This window comes from Papaver somniferum, chromosome 11 (assembly GCF_003573695.1).
Source record: "Papaver somniferum cultivar HN1 chromosome 11, ASM357369v1, whole genome shotgun sequence".
Taxonomy (NCBI): Eukaryota; Viridiplantae; Streptophyta; class Magnoliopsida; order Ranunculales; family Papaveraceae; genus Papaver; species Papaver somniferum.
The window spans coordinates 3,803,875-3,821,927 of NC_039368.1; the positions used below are offsets into that span (position 1 = coordinate 3,803,875).

The window sequence follows — 18,053 nt, forward strand, 5'->3', positions numbered from 1 at the left end:
CTTTTGTTCATTTTAAGAATGAACTCTGTTTTTTTAAATCTGATTTGTTCTAGTTTTGTTTGCGTTCATTTTTAAGAACGAACTCTGTTTTTTGAATTTTGCTTGTTCTTGTTTTGTGTTCTTTTGGGAGAACGAACTCCTTTTTGTTTTGGAATCATCAACTTTATTATGTGCTTACTTTTTAGAATGAACTCTTTTTTTGTTTTTGATTAATCAGTTATGTCTTGTAAAATTAAGATTTTCATTGAATACAATGAAATTAAGATTACATAATCATGATCAATGCCTAATAGTTCATCAAATAAAATGAACTCATGTACAAAAATAAGTAGGAAATTCAGAGTTCATCGGAGAGCATTGAATATAATGAAGTTAAGATTTCCATAATCATGACCAATGCCTAATAGTTCATCAAATAAATGAACTAATGTACAAAAATAAGTAGGAAATTCAAAATTCATCCGAGAACATGAACTCAAATAATTATGAAAACTACAGTATAGAAAGGTATTTTAGTCCATTTGATATTTTCAATTAATTATGGATCAAACGGGGAATGCCTTTTTCAGCAAAACAAATTTAAGACCACCTAAAAAAAAATGAGACGCTGATTTCCCTTTTTTTATATGACTTATATTGACGATGATTTTCCTTTTTCCCTTATTTTATCTTTGTTTTTCGTGGGGTTTGGTTTTGATAAAGTCCTCAAGTTTATTAGGTGCTTCTATTAGTTTATCCCTGTTTCTTTACGACCGGCCTTATTACACCAGTCAAGAAAATGCAATAATGGGTCAACACGTTTTTCTTTCTCTTTAGCTTTTGTCGGGTTGAAATTACCGGTGTTTTTATTATTTGAAAGAACACATTCATTATTCATAGGATCACGGTTCATCTAGATAAATCTTGAGCGTAGATTCCATCCTTTTATCACTTTTTTAAGACTATTAATTGTCCAACGCATATATTTTGATTTTTTATACGAAAGAAAAAAACCAAAGACTCTAATAAACAATGGAAAGGTGGTGCACACATTTAAACTCATCGCTCCCTATATTAATTTCTCTTCTTTGGTTGTGTTCCAGAGTTTCAGACCACAAGTAAAATTTCTAGCTCTCCCTGTCACCCTCTTTTTTTCTAAACTCTCTCTCATCAATTTATCATCTAAACTTCTAAAGCAGCAGTAGCCAAGACTAGACGATGGAAACAACTGGCTCTACCGCCACTGAAGGAGTGCCCTCGGTGGAAATTTCTATCCCTACAGAGCAACGTTCTTTTAGTTACGATCACTATTATCAGACCACAGGTAATCCTTCACTCCGATCACAGCATCCGTTGTAACTTTTGTAGTATAAATTAGAGTTGCCTTCAAGTCGTGGTGTACTGATTAACTGATTGTCCACCATATATATATATATATATATATATATATATATATATATATATATATATATATATATATATATATATAGCTGGTTATTTCTTGGTTCTTTTTCTTTTGTAGTATAAATCAAAGTAGATGCCCCTCCGCTACTGCTCAATGTTTCTTCTATGATATAGATGCGAGAAAATATGTCAAATAGTGATTAACTTTTTGAAACTTCGCCATACAGATTATGGTAGGAACCTTGATTTATATCGACCTTTATTAGAAGCTGCAATGGAGAATAAGTGGACATCAGTGACAGATTTAATCAATAATCACCCCAGTTCAGTGGAAGTTCCCATCACAATATGCGGAAGGACTGCATTGCATATTGCAGCTGGTGCAGGACACTCAACATTTGTACTAAAACTGGTTGAACTCATGCCCGCAGAAGCACTTGAATTGAAAGATAAATACGATGGTAATACAGCTCTTCATCTTGCTGTTATTGCTGGCCTTGATGACGCTGTTAAACAAATGGTACAAAAAAATAGAAACTTAACACGTGTATGTAACAAAAAGGGATTGAATCCGCTACTCAATGCTGCTATTCATGTCACTGTAAAGCATAGAGAAATTATTAGTTTCCTATCCGGTGTTATGAAAGATGAAGAACCAAGTAACTTTCGAGATCATTTGGGAGCTTATCTCATATGCAGTATAACTCGTGCTGGTATATACGGTAAGTATAAATTCATTTATATACACATATCTTATTGTCTTAGGAGTCACCGAGTCAGGACTATATACTTAGCTTTCGAGTTCACATTTGATACTTCAGTCGGGAAAATCTAGAAATATACAGATTAAGTAGAGGATCCCAATCAATGTTTATTAAAAACACCTGGTGATATGTCTTAGGAACAATAGTGTTGTACATATGTTTTTTCTTTTTCCTATATCGCAAATGAGTATAACTGAAATGACATTTGATCTCAAAGCTTGATAATTACAGAATTGGCTTATAATCTAATTCGTGAACACCCAAGTTTAGCAACTGCACAGGAGGATAATGGAAACACCATGCTAGATGTTTTAGCAGAGGACTGTAATGTGCAAAGGCCAGCCTTTGTTCGACAATCGGCAATGTATTTCCAATTATCACGTATGTATATTTAAAATCATTAAACCCTCCACCTTGCTAATTTTTATTAACTCGTTAAGGTATGCTTATTGGATTAATATCCGGTACTACTCTTTTGTAGGTACGCGGCAGTACAGATTTATCGATAAGCCATCTACATTTCTCGAAATGCTATTCTATCCTGGCCCCATTTATCGAGGTATATACACACCTCTTATGATTTTCATGGAGAACATATAGTACATGATTAAGCTTTTTTTCTTTTCCTTAAATTACAAAAACAAGATGATTGATTTCGTGTGCAGGTTTCCGCAGTGAACAATTGAGATCTTCTATTATTCTCCCTGAATTGGTAAAAATAATATTTGAAGAGGTGTCGCATATGTCCAAGGAAGACATGTATCCTTTTTTCTTCCGTTCGAATTTCCTAAAAATTGCGGCAGAAACAGGTTCAATTGAAATTTTAAAAAGGTGTATATCAACTTATCCGGATCAGCTTTGGTTTCCTCGGGAGGGAAGAAACATATTTCAATTAGCTGTCGAAAATAGACAAGACAATATCTTTGATTACCTGTATGACCACATGAACGCAGATGAGAAGATTTTAACTACTCGCACTGTAGATTCAAACGGCGGTAACATCTTACATGTTGCTGCAAAAATTGCGCCTCCTTCTCGACTAAACATTTATTCTAGGCCTGTTCTTCAAATGCAAAGGGAAATTAATTGGTACAAGGTACTTTTCTATAAACTAAAACTGATTTAAGGTATTGTATTTGTAGAGTTTATTAGGAGTACGACATGGGTTTACCATATAACATCCCTTTTAAAAAGTTGGTATCCTAGATAAGTTTTTTTCTGCTATTTAAGGTCGTCAAATGAACTTGTATCCTACTGATAGTTTCCTGTTTTAATTGTTTTTTTCTTGGAAAGAAGGTGGAGAATAGGGTACCACCTGCTTTAAGAAAAATGAGAAATGATCAAGGAGAAACTCCTCCAGAGGTTTTTACTCGGGAGCACAAAGATTTGGTGAAAAATGCAGAGGCATACATGATACGTACAGCCGAATCGTGTCTAATAGTAGCCGCTCTGGTAGCTACTGTTGCTTTTGCGGCAGCATTCACAGCACCTGGTGGGAATTTCAGTGACAGTGATGCAACTAACAAAGGAAAGCCAATATTCTTGGGAAAGAAGTCATTCCTATTATTTATGGTGTTAGATGCTCTAGCTCTATTTTCTTCCACTTATTCAATTCAAGTGTTCTTATCTGCCTATGGTATGACTCATTCAGAAGCAAGATACCAGAGTGTAATACCGACAAAGCTGATGATGGGTTTTGTATGCCTTAAAATATCAGTGGTTAGTGTGATGATTGCATTTAGCATAGCGCTTTCAATTATTCTTGGGAATACGTATGTATGGGCTCCATATGTAATAGGTGGGGTTGCCTGTTTTTGTTCCTCTCCCTCCTTGGGTTATCTGTTCGGGTTGCGTTTAAATCATGTGGCAATTTATTATCCAAAAAACTTTTAATAGCCACTGATGTAATATATAGATATACAAGTTCTGTAAGCCCGTGCATTTCATCAGTATGATTTTGTAAGCAGTTTTCCTATAATTCAACCCAGTTTTCCTTTAGATAACTGTCAAACCTTTAGCAGTTTTCATTTCATTAGTAGCGATTGCTCATATATCTTTTGGTGCAGGATATGTGACACTTTGTCTGCTCATATATCTTTTGGTGCAGGATATATGTGACACCTTGTCGAAACCAAATCTTTTAAGCAGTAGGGAAAAACATAAGGATTCATTTCTGTCGTCCAATATAATGCTCCACATGACCACTCAGAATGTGCGCCAAATCGGATTTGACGTTTTAACATGTCTCACCGGATATCCCCCGGTATGTCAAGAAAGAGAACTTATGAGTCTATGACCTCTATGAATTATTGTCAATGTATTAGCATCAAACATGTTGTATGTATGCCTTGAATACGGTTTGTATTCAGTTGGGTTTACCCATTTGCCTGACCCATTTTCCCATTTACCTTTTGTGGACTAAAAGGCATCAGGAGATAAGTCTTCTTTTCCTCCTCATGTTTTGGTTAGAGAAACTAATGTAACTGAGATCGTGAGAGGAGGGTTTGAATCATACTCTTGTAACCTTGTTTGATAAATAGTGAAATCAATTTCGTCGTCTTGAAAATGGACGTAGATCATCTTGATCGAACCACTACAAATCCTTGTGTTGTGTGTGTTTAATTTATTTTGATTTTCATTTCTATTTCAATTCTTGATTGATTGTGCTTGGAAGAGCCATTTGTTATAACAAATTGGTATCAGAGCTCCCGGTGGGAGCGATCTACGATGTCGGCAAAGTACGAGATTGAGAAATTTGAAGGAAGGAATGATTTAAAGATGAGGGTTGTTTTGGTACAACAAGGTCGTGAAAACTTTGAAGGGAAAAACGGCTCTAGGAGCAACATTGAAGGAAGAGGAAAAGGAGTAACTCATGGAGAAAGCACATGGATTAATTTTATTCTGTTTGAACAATGAGGTCTTGAGAGAAGTGGCAACAGAAACGACTCCGGACGGGCTATGGAACAAGTTGGAGAAGAGGTATATCACTAAATCTGTAACTAATCTTTTATATCTTAAGAAGAAATTACATACTCTTAGAATGCATGAAGGAATATCTATTATAGATCATATTGATGATTATAATAAAATTCTCTTGGATTTGGCAAATATTGATGCCAAAATTGAAGATGAAGACCAAGCATTAGGTTTGCTTTGTTGCTTACCACCATCTTATGATAATTTTGTTGATACCGTAATTTAGAGGATGAACCACCTGATTATAACTCAGAGAAAGCAATTGACCTTTTTCAGGAACCGGATGGTCTAGAAATTAGGAATATTGTGACTAGTTTATGTAGAGATACCCAAAACTCTAAGTTTGGGGGTAGTGAACTAGAAGAAATTCAAGCCATAGTTAAAGGTCTTACGGAGAATAGTGATTACCCTAAAGTTTGGGGTAGAGATTGTCAATTATCCCCAGTAGAAGTTCCTAACTTGGGACTCAAGCCTAGTGCATCTGAGGTATCGCTTGAGTCTATTCAGACTCCACAACCTGATCCGCCTGATTCTGTTCAGGAGGAAATCCATATATTAGAAACCCGTTTTTCGGATGAATCTATTTTTCAAGACACTCTTATGAAGCCCAACTGGAGGCTCTGGATAGATCCGGTTGTCTTGCAAGAAACCTTAGATGAGGATGTGCTCCTTCTGTTCATTTTTCTGAACCAGTGCAGTTGTCTCATATTGGTGTTAGCTCTATTTGGTATTATGGACCCACAACTTTTTCGGCTATTGGTATATGACTTTGGAAGGTGAAGATCCTTTTTGAGTTATTTGATGTCTGGCTGAAGACTTTAAACTTAGCACTTCTTGGGAGGTAACCCAATCTCATGCAACATGGTAAAATCTTTCCTTAAATATTTTTCTTCAAGTGGTATGCTTTTAATTTTATCTTTAGAACATCGAGGACAATGTTAGATTTAAGTTTGGGGGTGGGGAAGAAACTTTTTGTTAGTTTTAAGTTGCAATAAATAAACTCCAGAGCCTAGAAATTTACGCCTATTAAGGATAGCACTAACCAATCTAAGTGGATGGAAACATTTTTGTTTTAGGAGTCGAGGAACCAATCTGACTAGATGGAAACATCTATAGAGTCTATTCATAAAAGCACAGAGCTCAGGTGTTAGAAATAACATGATAGTTTCGCCATATCTCGTCGAGTCCTTTTCACCTTCTATTTTCAGTTTTCTTTTATTTCAAGTGATTTTGTGGGGCACACGATTCAAGTTTTTACCACTGCTAGGGTGAATTAGAGTGGCTGAGTTACAAAAAAAAAAAAAAAGGGCCGGACCAGTTAGACCAATCGGAATAAGTATTAACACTTGGATAACAATATGCGTGTGTTCTCCCTGTTTCCGTCGCCTAAGCAAGCGTGGAATGCAGGACCCGTGGGAACTACCGTGTGATCTGCTGATAAGAAGCATGCGCTTGGATCAAAAAGATCTATTCATGTCGTTAAGCTAAAAAAAAAATGGTTATTGTTATGTGTAGTCAACTGCTGGTTCCCTTGTATTTGCCAGTTTGTTGATCTAGATTTAAGTTATTGACCACTGGTTCCCTTGTATATGCCAGTGTGTTAATATTAGTCAGACCGGATCTAGAGAAACTAATGTAACTGAGATCGTGAGAGGAGGGTTTGAATCATACTCTTGTAACCTTGTTTGATAAATAGTGAAATCAATTTCGTCGTCTTGAAAATGGACGTAGATCATCTTGATCGAACCATTACAAATCCTTGTGTTGTGTGTGTTTAATTTATTTTGATTTTCATTTCTATTTCAATTCTTGATTGATTGTGCTTGGAAGAGCCATTTGTTATAACAAATTGGTATCAGAGCTCCCGGTGGGAGCGATCTACGATGTCGGCAAAGTACGAGATTGAGAAATTTGAAGGAAGGAATGATTTAAAGATGAGGGTTGTTTTGGTACAACAAGGTCGTGAAAACTTTGAAGGGAAAAACGGCTCTAGGAGCAACATTGAAGGAAGAGGAAAAGGAGTAACTCATGGAGAAAGCACATGGATTAATTTTATTCTGTTTGAACAATGAGGTCTTGAGAGAAGTGGCAACAGAAACGACTCCGGACGGGCTATGGAACAAGTTGGAGAAGAGGTATATCACTAAATCTGTAACTAATCTTTTATATCTTAAGAAGAAATTACATACTCTTAGAATGCATGAAGGAATATCTATTATAGATCATATTGATGATTATAATAAAATTCTCTTGGATTTGGCAAATATTGATGCCAAAATTGAAGATGAAGACCAAGCATTAGGTTTGCTTTGTTGCTTACCACCATCTTATGATAATTTTGTTGATACCGTAATGTATGTAAAAACCACAATTTTCATGGAAGACGTTAAAGCGGCTTTGAACTCTAAGGAGTTAAAGAAGACGGGTATAGATGGTAAAGACATCGGGAGGTGGGTTGTTTGTAAGAGGAAGAGGAAACCAAAAGGATGGTTTAGATAGAAGTAGATCAAAGTCAAGGTCTAAATCTAAATCCGGTAATTTCTATTGTTATTTTTGTAAGGAAAATGGGCATTTCAAGAAGGATAGCCCGAAAAGGAAGAATGTTGAGAAGAATACAAACCAAGGCACCGCATCAAATGTTAAAGTAGAAAGTGATGATGGAACGGTTCTCACGGTTTATACCGAAAGCTCGGAGAGTGGGTGGATTCTTGATTCGGGGTGTACTTTTCACGTGTGTCCTCATAGGGAGTGGTTTACTACTTATCAAGCTAGATAAGGTGGTAAAATTCTTATGGAAAACAATGTCATTTGTAAAATGGTGGGTGTAGGTACAATTCAAATTAAGATGTATGACGGTATGGTGAGGACTTTAACTAAGGTTAGGCATGTTCCGGACTTGAGAAGAAATCTGATTTCTTTGGGTACACTTGATTCAAATGGTTGCAAGTATCAAGGTAAAGGTGGAGTTATTCATGTCTCAAGGGGAAGTCTTACAATTATGAAGGGTAAGAGAATTAATGGTCTTTGTACGCTGTAAGGTACTATTGTGACATGTGATGCAGCTGTATGTTCTTCAAGTTCTGAAGACGATACTACCAAGTTTTAGCATATGCGATTAGGGCATATGAGTGATAGACACATTTTTGTGTCTAATTTGATCTCAATACTATATATTGTTGGGACTCGATTTTGTACTAATTTTGTTATTTTATGTATTTGTAGGTATTTTTTGGAAATAAATATTTTTGGAAAATTCGGCTCGAAAAGTTAATTTTGGCACCCGGAGGACAAGTGTTATTCGGACTCTTGCTTTTGGATAAGGGGTAACCTAATTACTAAGGGGCACCCCCATGTCACCCAGGTCACCCCAAGGCAGCTGCTATTCGCACCCCAGTTCAGGATAGGGGGACACCCTTTCTTCTTCGTTTGAAAACTGAAAATTGGCGGGAAACGAAGAACAGTTCTGCATGATGTTTGATCGAGAAAATGAAGAAGTTGGAATGCGATTCAATCGCTAAAAATTGGCATAAAGATGTGATATGATATAGGGAAGACATTTTGGGCATCGAATTTGATCGACATTGGATGGAAAGATCGTTTTAATTCACGAGCTCAAAACAGAGCAACGTGAACTGAACACGAGCTCAATCGTGTTTCTGCTATGCATGGAGTGATGTGGAGGCGCGGGAAAGCTTCTGAGGCGTGGAGAAGCTGATTAGGAGCGTACAGGGAGTGAGTTAACGTGTGGAGAATCTAAATTTGGTAATTATTCCTATTTCTGGGCAGCGAGCAATTAGAGGATTAATGGGAAATTATACGCATTGATGTTAGTATTTTTGGGCTCCAAAACACTATAAATACTAGCCTAATTCGTCGAAAAGAGGTTGGAAAGTCATTGGGAGAGAGTTAGAGCCGAGAGAATCAAAAGAAGAGGTCGACAGGCGAAGAAGTTCTGCTGCTGCTCAGCCAAGAACACGAAGAACATTGTACAGTCCTGGAGAGTCGTTGAAAAGTGTCGCTTAATTGCGACAATTTCCAATTCCTTTCTCGCGACTTAGGAATAGCGCTTACAGCACTTCAGTTGTGTCGTTCTTCCGTGACGCTTCCTGCGTGTCGCAACGGACGGTCTTAAATCGATTTTCCTATTATTTCATCATTTGTAATCAACTTTTGAGCATTAATAAAATCTTTTGAGATGTATTACACCATGATGAGCTAAACCCAATTCCAGGGGTGACGGAGGAAGCCATTCACACAATATTTATGTGGTAATTGTTATTTATTTAATTTTTGCAATATTTTTAAATGATTAATTGCATTGAAAAAAAAATGATTTAAATGGTTTTATTAATCAATTGTATTTTCTCTTGATAATGCATGCTTAGTTTTATACTCTTGATGCATTATGCTTGCGACTAACATTTGATATTTTGGAAATCTGCTTTTGACAATTTTTAAGAATCAAATCAATTGTTTAATTTGCATAATTAAAAATTAAATAACATTACATAAATATTGTTGAATGGTGGAATCTTCACCTCTATTTTTCTCCATAAAAAATTCACATCACTTTGTTTAATTTTGTTACATTTCTAAGTTTAAAAAAAAAATCTATCTTCACAAGTCTGAAAAGAACCCTGTTTTAAAACCACTATCTACAACAACTTTTGAAAATACATTAACTTTTTGGCGCCGCCGACGCGGACCTGTGCTTAGGTAGATTTTTTTTTTTTTTTAGGTTTATTATTTTTTTTCCTTTTTACGTTTCTTTTTGTCTTTGATTTGCAGGTTCGAAGTGGAGTACTAAGGACCTTGGAAGGAAAAGCTTAAAGCGAAAGGAGCGAAAGAGGAATTTTTTTTGTTTTATATATAGAAAAGAGAGAAAAAAAAGAGAGATTTATATATATATATATATATATTTTTATTTTATTTTTTTTAGGTTATTTTTCTTTTTCTTTTGCACTTTACTTTATTTGGACTTTGGACTGGACTCTTGGACTTTATTATTATTTTTTTTAAACCCCTACGGAAGGGTAGTTAAATACAAACTGTGTGCAGGGAAGGACGGTGATTACAATATCACATCGGCCCCTCGGGTTCGCACACGACATAGGAGTCGTAGCCCGAGTCGACGACAACGGTTCATCCCCCGTCTGGTACGGGAGGTAAGTCCAATCGAAACACTCGCGAATCCCCTGCAAGCGAGTTACTGTACTCCTTAAGGTGCTAATTGTTTGAGGACGAACCGGACTGTCTTTATTTTCCTAGTAAAGGGCAAGTCCTGGCCTAAACAAGATAAGGGTTCGGATTTCATCACCGCTCCCTTCTTGCCCGCTTTAGGAGAACAAAACCTAACGCGAACCCAAGCTTTAAAATCTGATTAGAAAGAGACCTATAGGGTATCGAGCTTTTTAGGAAAATTTTTCGAAGGATATTGGTTATTCTTTTAGCATACTTCGAAGTTCATGACGGTTTCTGTGAGTTGAATGCGTGACTGCGCCGCCTTGTACTGCGGTGAGGCCTTGGGTATCAAAGCTCCACTAAGCTTCCCTCTCCTCGATTCAACTTACTTTGACTCGGATTGATTCCAGAGGGGTTTGCTTAAATTGTAACGAATTCCCCTTCGAGAGATAGAAGCTGGTCTAGAAACAATCTAAGTGAGCCATCATGCTTGTTGTTTGCTAGAAATCTCTAGGTTTGCTGTGGTAAAGTTGAGTCAGCCTGCTGTGTGATTGCTAGAACCTTCCTGTTAGGATTTTTATTTCTTTTTGATTTTTTTAGTGTATGCCCAATTTTGTTAATAGGGCTTGGAAAAGAGATACTCTAGGTCGATTGATTAGCGAAAAACCTAGTAGTTCTTCTGATTTAAGCAGGGAGCTCGAAGATTGTTCTTTTGAGAGCCCTGTTTTTGGAAACTTCAGTTTTGAGAATCTGTCTCTTCGTGAAAATCTCATAACCCCTAGTACTTCTGTTGTGCCAGCGATGGCAACTTTGAAAGATTACATGTTTCCAACTAGGACCAACCGAGCTTCGTGCATTAAATTGCCAGCCACTACGGCTGATTTCGAGATAAAACCTAGTATTCTTCAGATGATCCCTATATTCTTAGGAAAAGATGATGAGAACCCTTATTTCCATATTAGGGACTTTGAGGAAATTTGTGGGACAATTAGAATAAAAGACCTTACTGATGAAGTCTTGAAACTTAAGATGTTTCCCTTTTCCTTGAGAGATAAAGCCAAGACCTGGATGAACAACCTACCATCTGAATCCATTGAAACATGGCAGGAACTTATTGCTGCTTTCTATATGAAATTCTACCCCAAGCATAAAACTGCAACTGTTAGGCAGAAAATTAGTGCTAGTGTGCAACAAGAGGGAGAGTCTCTTTATAGATTTTTAGAGAGATTCAATGATCTCCTATCTTAGTGTCCTCACCATGGATTTGATAAGATGAAACTCGTACAAATTATTTATGATGGTTTAGACTATTCGACCAAAGACATGGTTGAGTCTATGTGCGCTGGTGAGTTCACTAGTAAAAGTGCTGATGATGCTTACCTTCTTAGAAGTTATCGCTGAAAAATCCCAACAGTGGGAATCTTGTGTTGAACCCCCCAAAAGACTCTTGGTCAATAGAAGTAGCACCAATGTGGTAGATACGAGTTTTGCGTCTGATGCTAAGTTTGCTGCTTTGTCTAGAAGGTTAGAAGCTTTGGAAATGGGTCAGTCTAAAAATAGGTCCCTTGTTGAACCTAATAGAGCCTCTCAAGTCTCTAGTTGTGGAATAGAGCCCGATAATTCATTTTGGGAAGGTCAGGTTAGTGAAGAGCAAGCTCATGTTGTCTATAATAATGCTAGGTTTGAGAACCGTCAGAAGATTGACCCATACTCAGAGACCTACAATCCTGGTTGGAGAAACCATCCTAATTTTTCTTGGTCTAAGGGTCAGAATCAAGGACAGTCTAGTAATCCCCAGCCTCCCCCGGGATTTGGTTTTAAGAACTCTTCGGGTCAAACTCAGTTTCAGAACATCTCTGCCTTAGATGAAAATCTCATAATGCTATCAAAGAACCACATGAGCTTTCAACAAGAAACTAGGCAAGAATGGAAGAATACTTCCCAAAGTCTTGCCGAATTAAAACTTCAAGTAGGACAAATAGCTAAGTTTATAAGTGAGAGAGAAGATGGAAAGTTCCCTAGTCATACTGAACCTAATCCAAAAGGGGAGAAATCGTACAATCATGTGAATGCTGTCACAACCCTTAGGAGTGGAAAGAAAGTAGACAACAAGGTTGCCATGCCTGATAGTGAACATGTTGTAGTTCACCCGTCTGAACCAGAGAATGAAGAGACTGATAGAGTCTCTAAAGAGACCAATGAGGGTCATGTTGAGTCTGATTTTGTTCCCAGAGCCCCATTCCCACAACTGCTAGTTCCGACTAAGAGGGAGTCCAACTTTAATGATATATTGGAGGTTTTTAAGCAGGTTAATATCAACCTTCCATTATTAGATGCAATTAGGCAGATTCCCTCTTATGCCAAGTTCCTTAAGGACTTGTGTACGCGAAAGCGTAAGCTCAGTGTCCAGAAGAAAGCCTTCATAGCTAGTCACGTGAGTTCTATTATTCAGAATACCACTACTCCTAAGTATAAAGACCCAGGGTCCCCTACCATTGCTTGTACAATAGGTAAGTACCGTGTTGAGAAAGCATTGCTTGACTTAGGAGCCAGTGTGAACTTACTGCCATACCATGTGTACCTTAAGCTAGGACTTGGTGAGATGAAACCTACCCAGATGACACTTCAGTTAGCTGATAGGTCCGTAAAATTCCTCGTGGTGTGATCGAGGATGTTCTCATAGAGGTTGACAAGTTTATTTATCCAGTGGATTTTATTATCCTAGATACCCAACCTGTCCCTGACCCAGAGAACCAAATACCAGTGATTTTAGGTCGCCCGTTTTTAGCCACATCTAATGCGATCATAAACTGTCGAAATGGTATTATGAATCTATCTTTTGGTAATATGACTATTGAGTTGAATATTTTTAATGTCAATAAGCTACATTCTGAGCTAGATGACACGTGCATTGAAGAGGTCAACATGATAGGAACCTTAGTTCCGAAGTCTGTACCAAACACCGAATCGGAAGATCCATTAGAGAGTTGTCTAGCCCGTTTTAGCATGGATTTCGACGATGATAGCAACATTGAACAAGTAAATGCTCTGTTGGATTCTATTCCTATGTTAGATACCGATAGATGGAAATCTAGGTTTGAACCATTACTAGCTACCGAATCTACCTTAAGCCCTTATTTCGAAGAGCCTAAAGATCCTCCTAAGTTGGACCCCAATTATGCATTTGTAGGCCCATCTGAGATTTTGCCTATAACTTCCGATTTGGATAGTGATCATGAAATTAGGCCAGTAACCGTGCTTCAACACAATAAGGAAACCCTAGGGATGACCATAGAGGATATGAAACATATAAGTCCTATAGCTAGTATACCTCAAAAGAATTTAGAGGATGAACCACCTGATTATAACTCAGAGAAAGCAATTGACCTTTTTCAGGAACCGGATGGTCTAGAAATTAGGAATATTGTGACTAGTTTATGTAGAGATACCCAAAACTCTAAGTTTGGGGGTAGTGAACTAGAAGAAATTCAAGCCATAGTTAAAGGTCTTACGGAGAATAGTGATTACCCTAAATTTGGGGGTAGAGATTGTCAATTATCCCCAGTAGAAGTCCCTAACTTGGGACTCAAGCCTAGTGCATCTGAGGTATCGCTTGAGTCTATTCAGACTCCACAACCTGATCCGCCTGATACTTTTCAGGAGGAAATCCATATATTAGAAACCCGTTTTTCGGATGAATCTATTTTTCAAGACACTCTTATGAAGCCCAACTGGAGGCTCTGGATAGATCCGGTTGTCTTGCAAGAAACCTTAGATGAGGATGTGCTCCTTCTGTTCATTTTTCTGAACCAGTGCAGTTGTCTCATATTGGTGTTAGCTCTATTTGGTATTATGGACCCACAACTCTTTCGGCTATTGGTATATGACTTTGGAAGGTGAAGATCCTTTTTGAGGTATTTGATGTCTGGCTGAAGACTTTAAACTTAGCACTTCTTGGGAGGTAACCCAATCTCATGCAACATGGTAATATCTTTCCTTAACTCTTTTTCTTCAAGTGGTCATGCTTTTAATTTTATCTTTAGAACATTGAGGACAATGTTAGATTTAAGTTTGGGGGTGGGGAAGAAACTTTTTGTTAGTTTTAAGTTGCAATAAATAAACTCCAGAGCCTAGAAATTTACGCCTATTAAGGATAGCACTAACCAATCTAAGTGGATGGAAACATTTTTGTTTTAGGAGTTGAGGAACCAATCTGACTAGATGGAAACATCTATAGAGTCTATTCATAAAAGCACAGAGCTCAGGTGTTAGAAATAACATGATAGTTTCGCCATATCTCGTCGAGTCCTTTTCACTTTCTATTTTTAGTTTTCTTTTATTTCAAGTGATTTGGTGGGGCACACGATTCAAGTTGTTACCTTTGCTAGGGTGAATAGAGTGACTGAGTTACAAAAAAAAAAAAAAAAGACCGGACCAGTTAGACCAATCGGAATAAGTATTAACACTTGGATAGCAATATGCGTGTGTTCTCCCTGTTTCCGTCGCCTAAGCAAGCGTGGAATGCAGGACCCGTGGGAACTATCGTGTAATCTGCTGACAAGAAGCATGCGCTTGGATCAAAAAGATCTATTCATGCCGTTAAGTTAAAAAAAAAAATGGTTATTGTTATGTGTAGTCAACTGCTGGTTCCCTTGTATTTGCCAGTTTGTTGATCTAGATTTAAGTTATTGACCACTGGTTCCCTTGTATATGCCAGTGTGTTAATATTAGTCAGACCGGTATCTCAGTCATTTAGGTTAGGTTCATCTTGGCAGAGGCCTTCAGACAGATATGGGAAACACCGTTCACTTTTCAACCATCTACATTTTTCTTTTTCCATCTTCTTAATCTTTTCATGTGATTAGTCTGACTCCGAGTATGATGTCCATCGTGAAACTATCTTAGTAGAGCTCTGTCACTTATATGAATTTTAGTATGCTTGAGTGCAAACTCGTGTACAACAATTGGAATTTCGCATCAGGGTTCTTCCTCTTAGAGTCAATAATTGTATGCCAACCAAGGAGGTTCTTTAGTGCTTTCCAAGGTTCTGCGTCGATAGATAGGGTCTGGAGTATTGGTTTTTGTGGGTACACCTCTGATAAACCCACCCGAGATTAATTCGGTCACTTTTCAAGAATAAATTTTGCTCGAGGACTAGCAAATAATAAGTTTGGGGGTATTTGATAGACACATTTTTGTGTCTAATTTGATCTCAATACTATATACTGTTGGCACTCGATTTTGTACTAATTTTGTTATTTTATGTATTTGTAGGTATTTTTTGGAAAATTCGGCTCGAAAAGTTGATTTTGGCACCCGGAGGACAAGTGTTATTCGGACTCTCGCTTTTGGATAAGGGGTAACCTAATTACTAAGGGGCACCCCCATGTCACCCCAAGGCAGCTGCTATTCGCACCCCAGTTCAGGATAGGGGGACACCCTTTCTTCTTCGTTTGAAAACTGAAAATTGGCGGGAAACGAAGAACAGTTCTGCATGATGTTTGATCGAGAAAATGAAGAAGTTGGAATGCGATTCAATCGCTAAAAATTGGCATAAAGATGTGATATGACATAGGGAAGACATTTTGGCATCGAATTTGATCGACATTGGCTGGAAAGCTCGTTTTAGTTCACGAGCTCAAAACAGAGCAACGTGAACTGAACACGAGCTCAATCGTGTTTCTGCTATGCATGGAGTGATGTGGAGGCGCGGGAAAGCTTCTGAGGCGTGGAGAAGCTGATTAGGAGCGTACAGGGAGTGAGTTAACGTGTGGAGAATCTAAATTTGGTAATTATTCCTATTTCTGGGCAGCGAGCAATTAGAGGATTAATGGGAAATTATACGCATTGATGTTAGTATTTTTGGGCTCCAAAACACTATAAATACTAGCCTAATTCGTCGAGAAGAGGTTGGCAAGTCATTGGGAGAGAGTTAGAGCCGAGAGAATCAAAAGAAGAGGTCGACAGGCGAAGAAGTTCTGCTGCTGCTCAGCCAAGAACACGAAGAACATTGTACAGTCCAGGAGAGTCGTTGAAAAGTGTCGCTTAATTGCGACAATTTCCAATTCCTTTCTCGCGACTTAGGAATAGCGCTTACAGCACTTCAGTTGTGCCGTTCTTCCGTGACGCTTCCTGCGTGTCGCAACGGACGGTCTTAAATCGATTTTCCTATTATTTCATCATTTGTAATCAACTTTTGAGCATTAATAAAATCTTTTGAGGTGTATTACACCATGATGAGCTAAACCCAATCCCGGGGGTGACGAAGGAAGCCATTCACACAATATTTATGTGGTAATTGTTATTTATTTAATTTTTGCAATATTTTTAAATGATTAATTGCATTGAAAAAAATGATTTAAATGGTTTTTATTAATCAATTGTATTTTCTCTTGATAATGCATGCTTAGTTTTATACTCTTGATGCATTATGCTTGCGACTAACATTTGATATTTTGGAAATCTGCTTTTGACAATTTTTAAGAATCAAATCAATTGTTTAATTTGCATAATTAAAAATTAAATAACATTACATAAATATTGTTGAATGGTGGAATCTTCACCTCTATTTTTCTCCATAAAAAATTCACATCACTTTGTTTAATTTTGTTACATTTCTAAGTTTAAAAAAAAAATCTATCTTCACAAGTCTGAAAAGAACCCTGTTTTAAAACCACTATCTACAACAACTTTTGAAAATACATCAATGAGCGAGAGGGGGTTGGCTGTTTTGAGCAAGCAGTGATTGCTTTGTGGTCATACAACAGGTAAGCTTGAATTCTGTGAACATTGTGTCTTTGGAAAACAATGTAGAGTTAAGTTTAGTACAACTATTCATAACACCAAGGGTATTTTGGATTATATTCATTTTCATCTTTGGGGTCCTTCTCGGGTTAAGTCGCATGGTGGTGGTAGATATATGTTGACATTCATTAATGATTTCTCAAAGAAAATATGGGTATTCATACTTAAACAAAAAGATGAAACTTTTGTTAAATTCAAGCAATGGAAGATTATGGTTGAGAAGCAAACTGGAAGACAAATCAAGTGGTTAAGGACAGACAATGGTTTGGAATTTTGTGGGGGTGAGTTCAATGAGTTCTGCAAGGAGGAAGGGATTATGAGACACCGCCAATCATAAAAACACCACAGCAAAATGGTGTTGCAGAAAGGATGAACAAAACCATAATGGAGAAGGCAAGGTGCATGCTCTATAATGCAGGGTTATCAAGGGAGTTTTGGGCCGAAGAAGCTAATACTTCAGCTTATTTAATGAACAGATCTCCATCAACCGCTATTGAATGCAAGAGTACTCCAAATGAAGTTTACACAGGTTCACATGCTAACTATGAAGACTTGAATATTTTTGGATGTCCAGCCTATGCTCATGTGAATAAGGGGAAGCTAGAGCCAAGAGCAAAGAAGTGTATATTTCTTGGGTATGGAAAGAGTGTGAAAGGATACAAGTTATGGTGTCCTGAAGAAAGATCAAAGAAGTTTTTTATTAATAGAGATGTGAAATTTGATGAGCAATCGATGTTGAAGTCAAAGAACGAAGAACTAGATGAAAGAGTTGAAGAGGATGTTAGTGATAAGGTGGAGCTTGGTGACCAGTTGGAACTTGAGATGCAAGTTCAAAGAAACAATGAGACTGTTGTTTTTGATGATGTTCAAGATATTGTGCAAGAACCTTCCCAGGAAAAAGAAGCACAAGATCATCTGTACAATCTTTTTAGAGACAAAGTGAGG

The 18,053-nt window shown here is 37.4% G+C and overlaps 1 protein-coding gene across 3 annotated transcripts; it reads left to right on the forward strand.

Annotated features, from left to right (window-relative positions):
• The first annotated feature begins 1,089 nt into the window (after positions 1-1,089).
• Positions 1,090-4,125, forward strand: LOC113323693 (ankyrin repeat-containing protein NPR4-like). Of its 3 annotated transcripts, none has more exons than XM_026572035.1 (6): positions 1,090-1,303; positions 1,611-2,105; positions 2,379-2,528; positions 2,629-2,706; positions 2,813-3,243; positions 3,441-4,125. In XM_026572035.1, the coding sequence occupies exons 1-6, from the start codon at positions 1,198-1,200 to the stop codon at positions 4,038-4,040; spliced, it is 1,860 nt and encodes a 619-aa protein (XP_026427820.1). In that variant the 5' UTR covers positions 1,090-1,197; the 3' UTR covers positions 4,041-4,125. The 3 variants fall into 3 exon arrangements, with proteins under 3 accessions (XP_026427820.1, XP_026427821.1, XP_026427822.1); XM_026572036.1 differs by having other exon boundaries at positions 3,444-4,125; XM_026572037.1 differs by having other exon boundaries at positions 1,611-1,844.
• The last annotated feature ends 13,928 nt before the right edge of the window (positions 4,126-18,053 follow it).